This window comes from Lemur catta, chromosome 13 (assembly GCF_020740605.2).
Source record: "Lemur catta isolate mLemCat1 chromosome 13, mLemCat1.pri, whole genome shotgun sequence".
In the NCBI taxonomy this organism is placed as follows: domain Eukaryota; kingdom Metazoa; phylum Chordata; class Mammalia; order Primates; family Lemuridae; genus Lemur; species Lemur catta.
In genome coordinates, this window is record NC_059140.1 from 80,337,151 (window position 1) to 80,354,897 (window position 17,747).

The following is a 17,747-nucleotide window of genomic DNA, read 5'->3' on the forward strand; positions in this document are numbered from 1 at the left end:
GTGGTGAAGGAAGTGTTGTGTGTATCGACTGTGTCAAGTTACGATAGTATACTGTGGTTTTGCAAGTTGTTACCATTACAGAATAATGAGTAAAGGGAATAGGGGATCTTTTTGTTTTGTTTCTTACAATTGCATGCAAATCGTAATTATCTCAAAATTAAAAGGTTTCATTTTATTTTTTTTAAAAGGACTCATGGGGAGTGTGCATTTGTATGCATTTGTTCCTTGAGTTATGTGTTCTTCTAGACTGGGTTTTGTGCCATTTGTTCTTTTGCTATTTCTTGCTACAGTACCTTTGTGTAGTTGTCATGCCATATCTTTTCCTTATACTCATGCTTTGTCCAGACTTTCTCTTTGCTTTGGTAGAGCATAAATGAGATTCTCCTTAACACTCTTCCCACCTTACCTCAAACTAATTTATCTTTTTTCCCCTGAGCTGCAGGTACTACATATTGATCCACTATTCTGTAGACTGAAGGAGTAGTGACAAGAGAGAGAAGGAAGTTCCCTGGGCTAAATGCAGCCCTTGCTGGAGGTTGTCCTAGGTTCTGTTCTCTCTCTGATCCTATTAAATGTTCTAGAGTCTAGACCACAGCCCATTCCTCCTCTCCAAGTTATATCCACCCTATGGGCTTCCAGTTGTTCCCTCAAATTAACATAGTGCCCTGGAAGATGAGTCCTTAAAGCCCTTCCTCACTCTGCTCAAGTCCCACCAAGCTCCAGGTAGGAGCTTCTACAAGGGGGTTTTCCATAACTTGTCTCAGGGTTATCTCACCCCCATTAATGTACTTATCACTGCGTTGAAGGTTTTAATGAACTCCTAATGCAATAATCTTGCATCCCCCTTCTGCTTCCTAGAAGCAGGGTTAGGGGTAGGATTAGGAGACCTGATGGACCATCCCACACCTGAATCTACTGTTTCTTTCTCTGACTACCTTTTTACAAAATATTTGGCTTAAATTTATACCCACTTTTGCTGTTTGACTGGTGCTGCTATTTTTTTTTAGCAGTTTTGTTATTCTTTTTGCTGTTTATTTGATTAAAGAATTGAAGAAAGAAGAATCTGTGAATCTCTCACTCATTACCTTTAATAGAATTCTCACCTATTAATTTTATAATTAGGAAAAACAAGTGTTTTGCATGTATTTCTAACATTCTGCAAAAACTCAAACACTTTCGCTGCTTTGATTTCTCTCAGTGTTGCTTCATTAGAAAATGTAAAATAACATTTGTTTCACTATCTTAAGCTCCCTTTTTGACCTAATCTAAGATTTTATTTACTGCTAAAATCTAACTTGAGTATTTTAGCCCTTACTATTTTTTTCCTGCTTAAACAAAGATGATTATAGAATCGTGTTATACAAAGTAACAGGCAGAAAGAATGGCTATATCCCTCTTTTCTACCATTTTTTCCTCTTTTTTTTCCCTGCAAGAATCATTTCTGGATACTGTCCTAAGAGTTCTACTTTATAGGTTCCATTTTTATTCTTATTTATAATTATTTAAAATTGCATGATTTTTTTTTATAGGAACCAACAGCGAAAGAACCTGAAATTAAGACAACCCTTCAGATACATTTCTTTGGAAAAAGAGGAGAAAGAAAACTTCATTATAAAGAATTTCGAAGGTAAATGCAAATACTTACATTCATTTGGGGAAATTTTATGAGTAAGAAATGAAGAAACTAAACATTTTTATTTCCAAGAACTACATACCATAAAACTAAGGACTGTTTGTTGGCTCTATATCATATTTATCTCTGAGAACTAAACCTATAAAACATAAAGTTACTATGCTCAAAATATTCTAACCTATTATGAAAAAGTAGTATCTGTTTTATAGAATATAATAATCCTTTTTGATAACTTAATGTTTTCATCTAAGAAACATGCCACTAGTATCTGTTTGTTCTTAATGCAAAGCAAACAAGCCCAACTTAACTTAAAACAACAGCCATTTATTATTTACAAGAGTCCTTGGGTCAGTTGGGCAGTTCTGATGGGGCCAGAATCAACTGATGTTGACCAGATGGGCTGGCTGGCAGCTCTCTTTTCCACGATGGCATCAGCTGGGACAACTCAGCTCTGTTCCACTTCATCTGATTCTCTAAAACAAAGGTTGCAAACTTTTTCTGCAAAGGGACAAATAGTAAGTATGGTCTCTACCACAACTACACAACTCTATGGTTGTAGTGTGAAGACAGCCATAAACAGTACATTAACAAAGGAACATGCCCATGTTCCAATAAAGCTTTACATTAACATTAATTTTAAGCAGCTTATTTAACCTCCTTGAGTTCATTTCTTTATCTATAAAATGGGAATAATAATACTTACATTATATGATTATTATAAACATTAAAATTCAATGTCTTGTTTTTATTCATAATACCTTCTGCCCAAGGAGAATAACTCCACGCAAAATGAAACAGTGTGCCTCCCTGTGCTGCTTACTAACCAAAGTCTTAGCACAAATATCAGAAAGCAGTAGAGAATGGTAGGAAAAAATGCTGATTGGGGAGGCAGAAGACCTGCACCTTGTTGAGCTCAGTTTAAGATAGATCTATTGGAATGCATACTATGTCCTATTATTTATCAAGTTGTATCTCAGACACTAACTATAGTCCCTTCTGGAGACTATCTAATAAACACATAGAAAAACATTTACATGCATTGCAGTCTGTGCTTTCCTAGAGTAACAGGGTACTTTGGTCACACAGAAGATCATTAGTGTACCCTGTATTGAAGGTTGGGAGTAGGTGATCGGGGGAAGCTTTCTTGAAGAAGTAGCACCTAAGCTGAGTCCTGACAGATGAACAGGATTTAACAGGCAGAAGTGTTTGGGCAGGGAGGCATTTGAGGGCAGGAGAGCAGCAGGAGCACAGATGTAGAGGCATGAAAATGTATGGTTTGTGAAGGGAATTACAAGCAGCTGGGACTAGATAGAGTAGTGAGCATCAGGTGGTGAGAATGGAGGCTGGGGAAGTATGTACTTACCTGTGGAAGGTTTTATATGCCGTGAGACAGAACTTGTTCATTTAACTCAGCAACGGGAGGCCCTGAAGAATGATACATGTAGGATACTTGTCAGATGTGCCCAGCACTCTGCCAGCAGAGTGAAGGATAGATCTTCCGAGAGAGAAAACCATCCAAATAGCCTAGAAAAGAAATGATAAGAGCCTTGAGATAATATAATGGCAATGAGGATTTTGAGGTGGGGGAGATTTCCAGATACAATTAGGAAATAAAATTGTAGGGCTTAGGATTGATTAGATTTGAGGAATGAGTAAGAATCCATGAAGATACAAATTTCTGAATTATATACTAATCTCCCTTGCTGTTAGCTGGCAGCAAAACTTGGTCAAGTCATTCAACCTCTCTAGAACAATTTTTCTCAACAAAATTTTAAGCCATACCTCTTTTTATATACTCAAAATATGACTCTCTCAGTGTTTCTTGAAGTTTCCTAATAAAGTATCATGATTTAAAACAAGGCAAAGTCATTATCATATTAATGGTACTTTTTCAAACTATATTCCCACAGATACTAATACATCACCTCACTTTATTTTAAGATTCCCTAACTAGTTAATTTTTAAAGTTGCTCCTAACTTTAATTTTCTTTAATGGGAATGATTTTATTTAGAAGTCTTACTTTAAACCTTTTTAAATTAATTTTACTATAAATAATGGGCCCTGTGAAATTTGTCATACCATCATGTAATTTTTTTTAAAAGATCTAATTAACAAAAAAAATACTTTAAATGCAGTTTTTCAGGAGCTTAATCTCTTGGATAAAGCAAAGTATCCCTAAAGTTAAAATTATAATTAGGCCAGGCATGGTAGCTCACTCCTGTATTCCAAGTACTTTAGGAGGTCAAGACCAGGAGAAGTACTTCAGGCCACAAGAGTTCAAGACCAGCCTTGGCAACATAGTAAGACCCCATCTCTACAAAAAAAAAAAAAAAAGGGTTTTTTTTTAATTGTCCCGGTGACTGAGCACAGGTATTGGAGGTTACAGTAAGCTATGATCTGGCCACTGTACTCCAGCCTGGGTTACAGAGCAAGACCTTGTCCCTAAAATATAAATAAATAAATAAAGTTAAAATTATATTGGACTGGGCACAGTGGCTCATACCTGTAATCCCAGCCCTCTGGGAAGCCAAGGTGAGAGGATTGCTTGAGGCTAGGAGTTCGAGACCAGCCTGAGCAAGAGCAAGGGTAAGACTCTGTCTCTACTAAAAATAGAAAAATTAGCCAGGCGTGGTGGCATGCACCTATAGTCCCAGCTACTTGGGAAGCTGAGGCAGAAGGATCACTTGAGCCCAGGAGTTAGAGGTTGCAGTGAGCTATGATGACTCCATTGTACTCTAGCCTGGGGCAACAGAGTGAGACTCTGCCTCAAAGAAAGGAACTTGAACCCCCCTTCTCACCACCCCCTTCATATTAAAAAATAAAATAAAATTTTATAAAATAAAAAAAAACATACAAACTGTTTGTTTAGAATGTGTCTGGTGGCTTGTCTACTATAAATCTTCAATTCACATATGTACAGATCATGTTCCAGATTTTCATGTCATAATAAGATATGCAATTTTACACTTAAAGGATTATCATAAAATGTACTTACATTCTTCAAAAGTAGTATAATTAGTTAAGACACAAGTAGCTCGGCCGGGCACGGTGGCTCACGCCTGTAATCCTGGCACTCTGGGAAGCCGAGGCAGGTGGATCGTTTGAGCTCAGGAGTTCGAGACCAGCCTGAGCACAAGAGCAAGACCCTGTCTCTACTAAAAATAGAAAGAAATTATATGGACAACTAAAAATATGTACAGAAAAAATTAGCAGGGTATGGTGGTGCATGCCTGTAGTCCAGCTACTCGGGAGGCTGAGGCAGGAGGATTGCTTGAGCCCAGGAGTTTGAGGTTGCTGTGAGCTAGGCTGACACCATGGCACTCTAGCCCGGGCAACAGAGTGAGACTCTGTCTCAAAAAAAAAAAATAGCTTAAACCAGACAGTGTATAGTTTAACAGCAATGAAGTTTATAATATTTCAGCCTCTGGTAGATGCTAAGATAGAGCCTGAAGAAAAAGAAAAAGGAAAGGAACAAGTTAGTAATATTTTTAGATCATATGTTCTGCTGCCCTAATTCACTGTACACTCATCTGAAAGTAAAGTGTGCTTTAACAGTCCTAATAAGAACCAATTGAATGTCATCACAGTGTAATAAAACTCAGTAAAACAAAAGGCAAAGTATGTCAGTAAAATACTTTGTTGATGTGTCAGTCCAAGCTTAAAATGCTTTAACTTTCAGATGAAGTTCTGCTTTGACCAGTACGAAGCATGGCATTGATACATCTGTGTCTGCAAAACATTCAGACAGTGCAGGTAGCAGACTCTTGTCTACCACATACGTAGAAGCCTAAGTTCAAACTCATCCTTCCTGCTTTTAAGGTTTAAGGGATAAATGTAGAACCTCAAGCAAGTAATTTTTTAACAGTGGCAATTTTTCTCACGTTGAACTAGAATGTACCTCTTTTTTCACCCCATGTATATTTTCATTTAAATTGTGACACGACAGATAGTACAGATCTTTAACATGTGGAAAAGTGACTAAAGGGATCTGCAACATATTAAAACTTGTGGGGATCATAGTACTTTTCACATGATTTAGGTTATAAATAAATCAAGTGTGATATTTCTAGGTTCTTGTTCAAAGAAAATATATTTTAACCTGATATCCTTTCAACTTGCACCTTTCTCAGGAAGCTATTGCTGACAGTTAGATCAAAGTACCATGTTGTTTTTATAAGAAAGGAATGTTGAGTCATATAGACATAGGTTATCACCCAAAAGATTATAAATATTTTTAGGTAGGTCTAAGCTTTTGATGCAAAGCCATTGATTACATCAATCAATGTTGGTATCTAGAAAAATATTAGGAACTATTCATTATGTTAACATCCTATATTTTAAATTTCTCTGATTCCTGATAATTTTCCTTTATTGAAAAAATTGTTTACCATGGAATTTTATTTTCTATGAATGTATCAAAGCAACAATTTACACAATTTTTAAGTCTTTAAGTTTATCAAAATATAGGTTGCCAGGTATAGTTTGTGCAAACTGAGTATAGAGCATCACAGAGCAAAGCAAGCATTGGACTTTATCAGCTTCTCTGCACCCTCCCTTTCCCTGCCCCGCTCCGCATGGCACTCATGCTTCGCCCTACTCACCACATCGAGAGCCCAACCACTCAGGAGGTAACAGTGAAGTCACTTTGCAGTCCCCTTTACAGTATTAAGGTTGAATGCCACTAGTTACTTATACCAATTTTGTATTTTAAAATTTAGATTTATGGAAAATTTACAAACAGAGATTCAAGAAATGGAATTCCTCCAGTTTTCTAAAGGTTTGAGTTTCATGAGAAAAGAAGACTTTGCAGAGTGGCTACTTTTTTTCACTAACACTGATAATAAAGACATTTATTGGAAAAATGTGAGAGAGAAGCTATCAGCAGGAGAGGTTAGTATACCCTTTTTTTGTGTATGTGATAAGATGAAATAAGTTGGACATGTTTTTATAATTAAATAAAATAACTTCTAAATTAACCAAGACTATGCTAATCTCTATTATTTAAACATAACATCAATTTGAAGAACGTTCTCTACATACTATTTTCCTGTGAATGAACTACTGCCTAGGACAGAATCAGTCTAGCAACTGTGAGTGTTGCATTTCCAGTAAAGTTAGGAATAAGACAAGAATTCACTATCACTACTGATGTTTAATATTATTCTGGAAATCTTAGCCAGTGCAAATTAACAAGATTTTTTTAAAAGAGTATAAAAATTTGAAAAGAAGTAGCAGTTGTCTTTGTTTGCATATGATGTGATTAGATGCCTATAGTACCCCAGAGAATCCACTTGAAAAACCATTAGAAACCATAAGAATTCAATAAAGTGTCTGTTACAATGCTAATGTATTAGAAGCAGCAGCTGTCTTAGGTACAAATCACAGGTGAGAAAATATAATGGCATGTATATGTGTGTGTATATGTATGAGATACATGAAAAGATGATCGCAAAGCTATTATGATTACTGTACAGTGGTGAGAAACCAAGTGATTTTTACTTTCTTTATACCTTTATGTATTGTTTCAAAAACTTTTGGGGAATGGGCATGTATTTTTATATAACTTTGTAAAAAGCTACTTATACTGTGAGAAAAAAATAAAATATAATAATCCCATTTATAATTGCAAGAGAAATGTATGATTAGGTCATTAAATATGAAAAATCCTATTTCAAATCAAAAGTATAGTTTATTATATCTCAAACAAGAAGCAGTACAGTTAATCCAAGTATGCACCTAAACTGCCAACACAGTTTTGCCATCTTAACAGTAGCTTGCTTATGCCAACAGCAAAGAAGCCTGGAGACTGAGTGGCCATGAAATCACATTTTCCAGAGCTTGTTGAGATTTGAATATTTTTCCTTGCAAGAAGTGGTACTCAGTGGGTGCAAGGTCTGGTGAATATGGTGGATGACAGAGAGTTTCCAAGGCCAGCCTCTGTAGTTTGAGCAGTGTTGTTTGTGCAACTTGTGGTCAAGCGTTGTCTTGCAAAAGGATTGGGCTGTCTCTGTTGACCAATCTCAGCTGCTTAATCACAAGCATCCTCATCATTTCGTCCAGTTGGTTGCAGTAGACATCTGCTGCAATCAATTGAGCAGGTTTCATGAAGCTGCAGTGGATAATACCAGTGCTCGACCACCAAACGAACACCATTAGCTTTTTTTGATGAATATTTGGTTTTGGACTGTGTTTCAGTACTTCATCTTTATCCAGCCATTGTGCCGAATGCTTGCGATCATCAAAAAGAATCCGTTTTTTTCATGGCCGGGCGCAGTGGCTCATGCCTGTAATCCTAGCACTCTGGGAGGCTGAGGCGGGTGGATTGCTCGAGGTCAGGAGTTCGAGACCAGCCTGAGCAAGAGCGAGACCCCATCTCTACTAAAAATAGAAAGAAATTATATGGCCAACTAAAAATGTATATAGAAAAAATTAGCCGGGCATAGTGGCGCATGCCTGTAGTCCCAGCTACTCGGGAGGCTGAGGCAGTAGGATCGCTTAAGCCGAGGAGTCTGAGGTTGCTGTGAGCTAGGCTGATGCCACAGCACTCATTCTAGCCTGGGCAACAAAGCGAGACTCTGTCTCAAAAAAAAAAAAAAAAGAATCCATTTTTCACACATAACAATACAGTGTAGAAATTGTTTGCCTTTATCTCGTGACAGCAAAGAAAGGCAAGCTTTGAGACAGTCTCTCTTCTGACACCCATTTAGTTCATGTGGTACCCATCTATCCAGCTTCTTTACCTTGCCTATTTGTTTCAAATGGTCCAATATCACCCTCACCCTCACCTTCACCTTCAGGTTGTTCACGTGGCTCATTTTCAGAATTAAAATCACCAGAACTTCTCAAACCATTGATGTACTGTGCATTCATTAGCCACATCCTTCCCAAACACTTCACTGATATTTAGAGCTGTCTGCGCTGCATTGGTTCCACAATGGAACTCATATTCGAAAATAACATAAATTTTTGACCTATTTATGGTTTCACAAAAATTGCCCTAAAAAAAATATTTGAAAGATAATCACAAGCGAAACCATGAGTTTGCAAGACTGTTGATGCACCTTCACAATAAAAATAAGAAGTATCAGAGTGAAATGTCAGAGATATCAACTGTCAAGCTTACTTAAGGAAATCAGACATTTCATACTTAAAAACCTAATAACAATTAGAAATTTAACAAAAAAAATGACTAAAACTTTACAGCCTTGATGGATATAAAAGAAAACTTACCTAGTTATAGAGATATCCTCTATTATTCAGTAGGAAGTCTTAGAATTATATTATAAACAGAGCAGTTCTGTCTTCAATTAGTCTTTAAGTTATATTATTAGTTATATTAGTCAGAACAGCCCAAGTTTGCTGCAGTTACAAAGTAACCCTGAAATCCCCCTGGCTAACACAACAAAGGTTTCTTTCTCACACATGCCATATTTTCACTGTGGACTGGTAGGAGGCTCTGTCCCCACTGTTGCCCGGGGATCCAAACTCCACAATCTCTGCCATCTGAGACCTGTCATCTGGGGAAGCACCATGCTCAGAGGCCATGGCAGGAGAAGAAAGGACGGAGTCACATTCCAGCAATTAATGTTTTGGCCTGGACATATCACATGACACTTGGCTACTGGCCAGACTAATGACCCCACCTGAATGCAAGAAGGCAAAGAAATGCAGTCTTTCGTATGAGCAAGGATCAGAAAAGAACCAAATATTAGTGAACACTAATGGCTTTCAATAAAAATATCATTGGATTCTTGGGAGGGAGCTAGATAAGCCACAAAAGTTTATGTGAAAAGAATGCCAACATATTAAAATATATTATCCAACCTTGGTAACTAAAACAGTTTGTTACTGACAATGAATTTTACAGAGTCCAGAAATAGACTCAAATACTCTAGTATATGTAAGGTAGTATTTCAAATTGGGTAAGAGAAGAATTATTGATAAATGGCATTGGGATAATTCATTGGCCATCTGAGGGAGAAAATGAGCATAAATCCCTACTCATTACTCTAAAATTCCAGGTGGATCAGAAAATTAAATGTTGGCGAGAAAAATCAAACCAAATAAGTATAGAAGAAAACTTAGAAACAATGTATCATTTTAGAGTGGGGTATATGTGTAATATATCTTTCTAAGCAAAACCCAGAACTTTTCAAGGAAAATTGATAAAATTACTACCTAAGAATTAAAATTTTCTTGCCTCCCTTCATCCTCCCCCAAAATTATAATCAAAGCCAAAAGAAAAAAAATTAACAAAATGAAGAATATTGACAAGTAGATCAATTTTCTTAATTTATAATGGAATCTTTAAAAATCAGTAGGTATGAAGAACTTAAAAGAGTCTGAGTTTTTTCCCTATTTAATATATAATAAGAACTTGAAAATCAACACGTTAATAATGATAAAGTGTCTGAGATTTTATCCATTTGCAAGTTAGCCTACACAGTTTCATGGATGCTTGCAGAAGATACAAGACTATTGGGTCAGAGACAAAGAACTTTATTATTCGTAACATATCAACAGCATGAGCAACGTATGTGTGTTAGTTCCCCTTGCCTCCCATGCCCATGGGGGTGACCCAGGTGGATGCTGCGCAAACAGTAGATTCACTTCACACCTGAAGAACTTCATCTTAGCAAATCCAAATCTTTTATAATGGGAAGTAAGCAAGCCTTCTTGACCTTTGCTTCAGAGGGAGGCACTTTATATTCATTATATTGGATGGCAAACAATATATTCATTATATTGTGATAGCAAGACACAATCTATATTCAAGGCTGTGTACTGTACAAACATCCTTGGAAAGGTAGTCTGGAACAAAAAGGCACTTGGACCCTCTGTTTCAAAGTTGTACAGAAACATGAGACTCTTGGGAAGTTGTCTCCTGCAATAGGACCCATTAGAAATCTGGGCAGGCCGGGCATGGTGGCTCACGCCTGTAATCCTAGCACTCTGGGAGGCTGAGGCAGGAGGATCGCTCGAGGTCAGGAGTTCGAGACCAACCTGAGCAAGAGTGAGACCCCATCTTTACTAAAAATAGAAAGAAATTATCTGGACAGCTAAAAATATACATAGAAAAAAATTAGCCGGACATGGTGGCACATGCCTGTAGTCTCAGCTACTTGGGAGGCTGAGGCAGTAGGATCACTTAAGCCCAGGAGTTTGAGGTTGCTGTGAGCTAAGCTGACACCACGGCACTCTAGCCCGGGCAACAGAGCGAGACTCTGTCTCAAAAAAAAAAAAAAAGAAAGAAATCTGGGCAAAGAACATGAGAAGAAAAATACACAAATAACTAATAAACATGTCAAAAATGTTTAACTCTATTCACAATTAAAGACATACAAATTCAGACATTACTGAAGTACTATTTTTCACCTATCAGAAAAGCAAACATCAAAAAGGTTGCACCCAGTGCTTGCTTTGAGATCGTCATATAGAGAAGCAGCCACTGTTTCATTAATATTTGTGCTGATAAATGTACTTGGTTTTTTTCCCCTCTTTACTTATCATCTTATAGATATACTATTAAGAAAATAAAGCAAGGTATCGAAATGTGTGAAGGTGTTCCCACTGTGTAAAACAAGTTGTGTGTGCATGCTTTTATGAGATTAGAATATTTCTGGAAGGATACAGAAGGAATTGCTAACAGTGCTTTACCTCTGCGGAAGGGAACTAGGGATCGGAAGAGGAAGGAAAACTTTTCATTTATCCTTTGTATGGTTTGAATTTTTTGCCATGTGCATATATTCCTTTTTCAAAAACAATTAAAATTTTAAAAATGAAAATTTCATAAATTCACAAAAGCTGAAAGCAGTGAAACTTGAGTAAGACCACACATATACAAAAGGCATGATCCTAAAGGTCCCTACAAAGAGAAACTTTTTTCAGGCAGGGAAGAATTTACTTTCAAATTAAGAATTTTTCTACTTTGTTTACTTTTTAATGGAAAAACTAGTTTTTTTAAACTTATTTTTTGTTTGTTTTGTTTTTAAGTTCATAGGTTTTAAAGTCAGATGGATCAAGGTTCAAATCCTAATTGTCCCGTTTGGTAGACTCTGAAGGGTTACTTACCTAACATTTAGAGAGGCTAAGATCATTCACATAGTAAATGGCAGAATTTCAACATAGGTCCATCTAACTCCAAAACCTAGTGCTCTTAGTGCTAATCCATTCATAACATGTAGCAGCAGTGGCCCATTTAACAGACTGTATTAGTCTCCTGGGCTTCCATAACAAAATACCACAGACTGGGCAGCTTAAACAACAGAAATTTATTTCTCATAGTTTCCCCGCAGACTGGAAGTCCAAGATCATGGTGCCAGCAGGGCCAGTTGGTGAGGCCTCTCTCCTCTGCTTGCACACAGCGCCTTCTCACTGCACCCCTCACGTGGCTATTTCTTTGTGCACGTGCTTGGAGGGGGTGGGGAGAGAGCTCTGTTGTCTCTTCCTCTTCTACAAGGACACCAGTCTTACCAAATTAGGACCTCATTTAACCTTCATTATCTCTTTATAAGCTCTATCTCCAATTACAGTCACACTGAGGGTGAGGGCTGCAACATGTGAATTTGGAGGGGACACAATTCATTCCATAACATGGGGCCATCCTGAAGTTTGCACTGCACCACTCCCAGAGGCCCATTCACACGTGGACGGTCTACATAGCTGTGCATTAGTGGCCCTGCCGGTTACTCTTGTGATTCCACCTAACCTCTAAACCTTTAATTCTGTTGTTACTCTGTGTCTGGGACTATTTAATGAACTTGCTTAGAGAAATCTAAGTTCATAAGCTTTATGATAGACTCACGGTTATAAGATTATATGATGTATTTACAAAATTGTAATAAAAGCTCTTTATGTTATTAGAGCATTAGTTTGGATGAGTTCAAGTCATTTTGCCATTTTACAACCCACTTGGAAGACTTTGCTATTGCCATGCAAATGTTTAGTTTAGCTCATCGCCCTGTCAGACTAGGTAAGTTATATGAATCATTTAATTTTTATTATCTATAAGCAATTTGACTGTATTCTTCAAGTGGATGATACCAAAGAGCCTATTATCGGTAAAATAATTGGCCTTTTAATTCAACGTAGTTATTCTAGATTTATAACACCAATACTCCCATATAACAGTTATTTTATTGGCTTTTATTTTCTCATTTTCCTAAAGAGAAGGAAATATTTAAATATGTGTGTTTAAATCATTGATTAAATTAAAATAGTGTGCCTATCTTGTGGCTACTCTCATGACATTTCTCAACCAAATTTATGATTTGAATAGGTTCTTGAGGAGTATTTTTGGTTTTGTTTTACTTCGCAAATAATAACAATTTTGGCATGTTTTTACTTCTCAAATAATGAAAATTGAAGTTAATTCCACTTAGACTATTTCATGTGGTTGATGAATTTTATGTGTATTCTTTGTTTTTTGGTTTTTTTTTTAGCGGAGTTTAAGAGAGCTGTGAAAGTAGCAACAGGGCAGGAGCTCTCAAACAATATTTTGGACACTGTCTTCAAGATCTTTGATTTGGATGGTGATGAGTGTCTCAGTCATGAAGAGTTTCTTGGGGTGTTAAAAAACAGGATGCATCGAGGTTTATGGGTAACAGATTTTGAGTTTTTAAATACATGTTTACATGTAATTAACTTCATGGTATTAAACTTAGAATTTGGGCAAAAGAGCAGAGTTGTTAAATGTATTTTTTATCATTTGTAGATCATAAGCTATGCTTAACACTAAAATATCTTTTACAGATAACAGTCAACATTTTTCTTTGCTTTTTTAAAAAAAATCTGAATCTGCTCAGAAGTCACTATTCAGAAATCGTAGTCTAGAGTTTGACTTTGGGTTTTGTAGTTAGATACACCTAGATCCAGATCTCAGCTCTACCATGTATTAACTGCTGAATCTTGCAAAGCCACTTAATTTTTCAGAGTCTCACACTCCTCATCTATATAATGGGGAAACTAATAGAATCCACCAGAAAGAATTAGTGTGAGAATTAAGTATAAAATACTTAGTGTGGTGGCTGAGACACATGAAGTCAGTGTTAGCTGTTGTTTTTCACTTAAATCCACATATTAGTCTATAACTATGGAACAGGTCAATTTTGTGTAGATTATAATCTTCTAGAAGTGCTCTCACGAAAGAAGGCTGCAAGGGAAAAACTAGGGTCCAAAGAGAACCTACATGATAGGTGGGTAGTTAGGCTGGAAGAAAGGAAGGTGGGGGTCAGAGAGAGGGAGAGAATACGGTGCTGCTCATGAGGATAAAGCTGTTTGTTTACAACTTAGAAAAGCAATTCAGTTTCCTGGAACAAATGTAATTTGTTAATAAATATAATTTTCATTGGCAAACATGTTTTATGAGCTTTGTAGCCATCCAACATATTCCTGAAAATTAAACCAATTAAACCAATCTTTGCAGTTAACAATGTAATGTACCTGGGAGCCTCTTTGCCGTTTCTTGGAAAATGTTAAAAAGAAGAGCTGTATGTCAGTGACAGGAAAAGGAACATATATAATCAAAAGTAGACTTTTGCTTCCACTGGGCTAATTTCCAGCAGTGCTGTGCTCCAGTGATCACCAGGACCCAAGTATTTTCTAACCTTTACTTTTTTGTTTTGTTGAGAGGAGTAATAACCACATGGAATTTTTAATTCACAAAACACTTACATGAATTAGATTATTTCTTCTTAAAGTTTCTCATCAAATAAATTGTGACCTATCATTTCTTTTTTTAAATTTGGCCAAGGTTAAAATCAAAGTTTTAGGCTTATAATTTTTATTCAACATAAATAAAGTACACCAGAAAAAGGGAAACATTATAAAATATTATAAAAGGAAAATATTATAAAACAATTAAATTTTAAAACCAGTATATGCAAGAAGATGACCCAAAGTCTTCTTTGTCTTCTTACAGAAGAAACTCCACTAATGTATACTTAATCTGCTTCCATTCCTTCGTACCCTAAGAATAGTCTCACGTCACACATTTTGCCGTTTACCCTTATTTAACAGTTCTGTTGCAGTCATCTTTTACAACATAATCCACCCTCAGCTACTTTTTGGAGGAATGTGGGAAGGAAATAAAGAATCAAAGTACACGTGAAATCATGTTTAACTTTGAAGAGAATGACCTCTTAATTTTTACTTTTGGTTAACAGGTACCACAGCATCCAACTATACAAGACTACTGGAAATGTGTGAAGAAAGAAAGCATTAAAGGAGTAAAAGAAGTCTGGAAACAAGCTGGAAAAGGTCTTCTTTGATAAAAGATAATATGGCAATTATATTGCTCCAAATATCAGAATTTGTGATTTTTTTAAAAAATTATCAGCTGTTTGTCTTCTTAAGTCTTTATTGATATCCTTTGTAATGTAAACATACTTTGTACTTGCTTGCCTTTTTTTTTCTCCTGTGGTCTTGTCTGAAGACTTCTACTTGCTTTCTGATTCAATGACTTCATTAAAGAACTTAGCAAAAAGAAAAGAAGGTATTCTTTTACCCAAACAGATACTAAATTCTGCCAGAAGGCCTAGATTTGAAGTAATGTTTTATACTTCGGTAAGATGGAAAGCCTAGTTATTCACTGATTTCTTAGACATGATAGCATGATATGCTTTCTGAAAGGATAAACAAGTACTTATGGTAAAAAAGTGCTTGATACACAAGGCCAGTATCAATTCCAGAAGTCTTGCTGATCCTAATAGGGTAAATGAAGTTAAAAACTTATTTCAGATTTTTCTCATCTGTGTGTTATATCTCATAAATTTCTTGTATATTTTGTGTCAGTAGCTTAGATATTTATTAGTTGTCTTAAAAATAACATGTAAACTTCAATATCCTATCTGGAAGCAAAATAAAGTATTTACATAGATACAGAAAATATGAAGGTGCTCTTTATTTTACAAGTGTTTTTTAAAACTATATTTAAAAAAATTATAAATACTCTCATCCCTTGTCAACATTAGTTTATGTTCTTGAAAACTAGTTTATTGGGAAAATTTATCACAAAATTAGAGTCTCATGGGATATATTGGGTTGTAGGAAATGTTCAAAATAAGAATCCATGAGCTTACACTGAGAATCAACTAATGATTGATCAATGGAGCAGAAGAAACCTCTCCCTTATAGTTGTTAAAGAATAAGGCCTTGACATATGTTAATCTGCTAAGTTGGAAAACTCTACCTTACAATTTAATGTTTGAGATTGACAAGTGACAAAAGCTTTTGTCCAATTATTTTATTACAAAAAAATTTATTTTGCTGCTAATTAAAAAACATAAATTTTGGCTGGGCATGGTGGCTCACACCTGTAATCCTAGCACTCTGGGAAGCTGAGGTGGGAGGATTGTTCAAGGTCAGGAATTCAAGACCAGCTCGAGCAAGAGTGAAACCCCATCTCTACTAAAAATAGAAAGAAATTAGCTGGACAACTAAAAATATATAGAAAAGATTAGCTGGGCATGGTGGAGCATTCCTGTAGTCCCAGCTACTCGGGAGGCTGAGGCAGAAGGATTTCTTGAGCCCAGGAGTTTAAGGTTGCTGTGAGCTAGCCTGATGCCATAGCACTCTAGCACAGGCAACAGAGCAAGACTCTATCTAAAAAAAAAAAAAAAAAAACATAAATTTGCTCTAACTCATTGTTTTAGAAATAATTATTTATAAAATAACTAATTTTTTATCTCCCTTGTAAAACCAAGCCAAAAGAAAAGATACGCAATGCAAAAGTATAGGTGTGAATCCTCCACTATTTCCTCTGTTAGCCACAAAAACTGACTCTACTCCCGTCTGCCCAGATGCCCTTATGGGTGAATATTAGGGGTATGAAAATCCAAAACCTAGGATGATTTCTTGTGTCTTCACTGTCTCAACTTCTCCAGCCTCTTCACCTGGGACTGACTCTTCCTGCCCCACAGCATTTGCGAATACTAAACTCCAACGACAGAAAGAAAATAAGGCCTCTGAAATTATCCAGTCTGAGGATAAGAAAAAAAAAAGTGAAGAAAAAATGAACAGAGCATGAAGGACCCATGGAACATCATCAAGTGTACCAAATACACATTATAGGAATCCCAGAGAGAGAAGAGATAGAGAAATAGGCAGCAAAAATATTTGAAGATATAATGGCCAAAAACTTCCCAAGTCTGATTAAAAAACCCAAGAAACTTAACAAACTCCAAGGGAGAAAAGCTCAAAGGGGTCCACGCTGAGACATATAGTCAAATTGTCAAACTTCATAGAATTTTGAAAGCAGCAAGATAGAAGTAACTCATCATGTATGGGAGATCTTCAATAAGAATGATAGCTGATCTCTTACCAGAAACTACGGAGGCCAAAAGGCACGGGGATGACATTCAAAGTCTTGAAGGAAAAAAAACAACCTATCAACCAAGAATTCTATATCCAGCAAAATTATTCTTCAAGAATGAAGGAGAGGCCGGGCGCGGTGGCTCACGCCTGTAATCCTAACACTCTGGGAGGCCGAGGCAGGTGGATCGCTCAAGGTCAGGAGTTCGAGACCAGCCTGAGCAAGAGCGAGACCCCGTCTCTACTAAAGATAGAAAGAAATTATCTGGCCAACTAAAAATATATATAAAAAAAAATTAGCTGGGCATGGTGGTGCATGCCTGTAGTCCCAGCTACTTGGGAGGCTGAGGCAGGAGGATTGCTTAAGCCCAGGAGTTTGAGGTTGCTGTGAGCTAGGCTAAACGCCACGGCACTCACTCTAGCCTGGGCAACAGAGTGAGACTCTGTCTCAAAAAAAAAAATACAAACCTTTACCATGGTCTCAGGCTCTTCCTGCCCCTGCCCCAACTCTGCCAGCCTCCTGTCTCTCCCTCTCCTTCTTGCCCAGCCACCAAAGCCATCTCATTTTCCCTGGAACCCCTCAAACTTTCTCCTGCCTCAGGGTCTTTGCCCTTGTTACTCACTTGGCCTATAATGTTCTGACTGTGGGTCTTTCATAGGACTCACTCTTCCACACCCCTGAGGTCTCTGCCCGAAGTTATCCGTTTCAAAGAGACCATCACAGACCAATCCCCATTACTCTCCATCCTCTTACCCTATTTTGTTTTTCTTACCAGAACTTGATCATCACCTAAAAGTATATAT

The 17,747-nt window shown here is 36.8% G+C and overlaps 1 protein-coding gene across 1 annotated transcript in view; it reads left to right on the plus strand.

Annotated features, from left to right (window-relative positions):
* The window catches only part of MICU2 (mitochondrial calcium uptake 2), a 76,991-nt gene extending 61,477 nt beyond the window's left edge, over nucleotides 1-15,514 (plus strand). Inside the window, 6 exon segments of the mRNA XM_045566905.1 lie at nucleotides 1,530-1,627; nucleotides 6,353-6,524; nucleotides 12,498-12,606; nucleotides 13,076-13,201; nucleotides 13,204-13,233; nucleotides 14,798-15,514. Coding sequence (XP_045422861.1) covers nucleotides 1,530-1,627; nucleotides 6,353-6,524; nucleotides 12,498-12,606; nucleotides 13,076-13,201; nucleotides 13,204-13,233; nucleotides 14,798-14,856 — 594 coding nt within the window. The 3' untranslated portion in view covers nucleotides 14,857-15,514.
* Nucleotides 15,515-17,747: the final 2,233 nt, after the last annotated feature.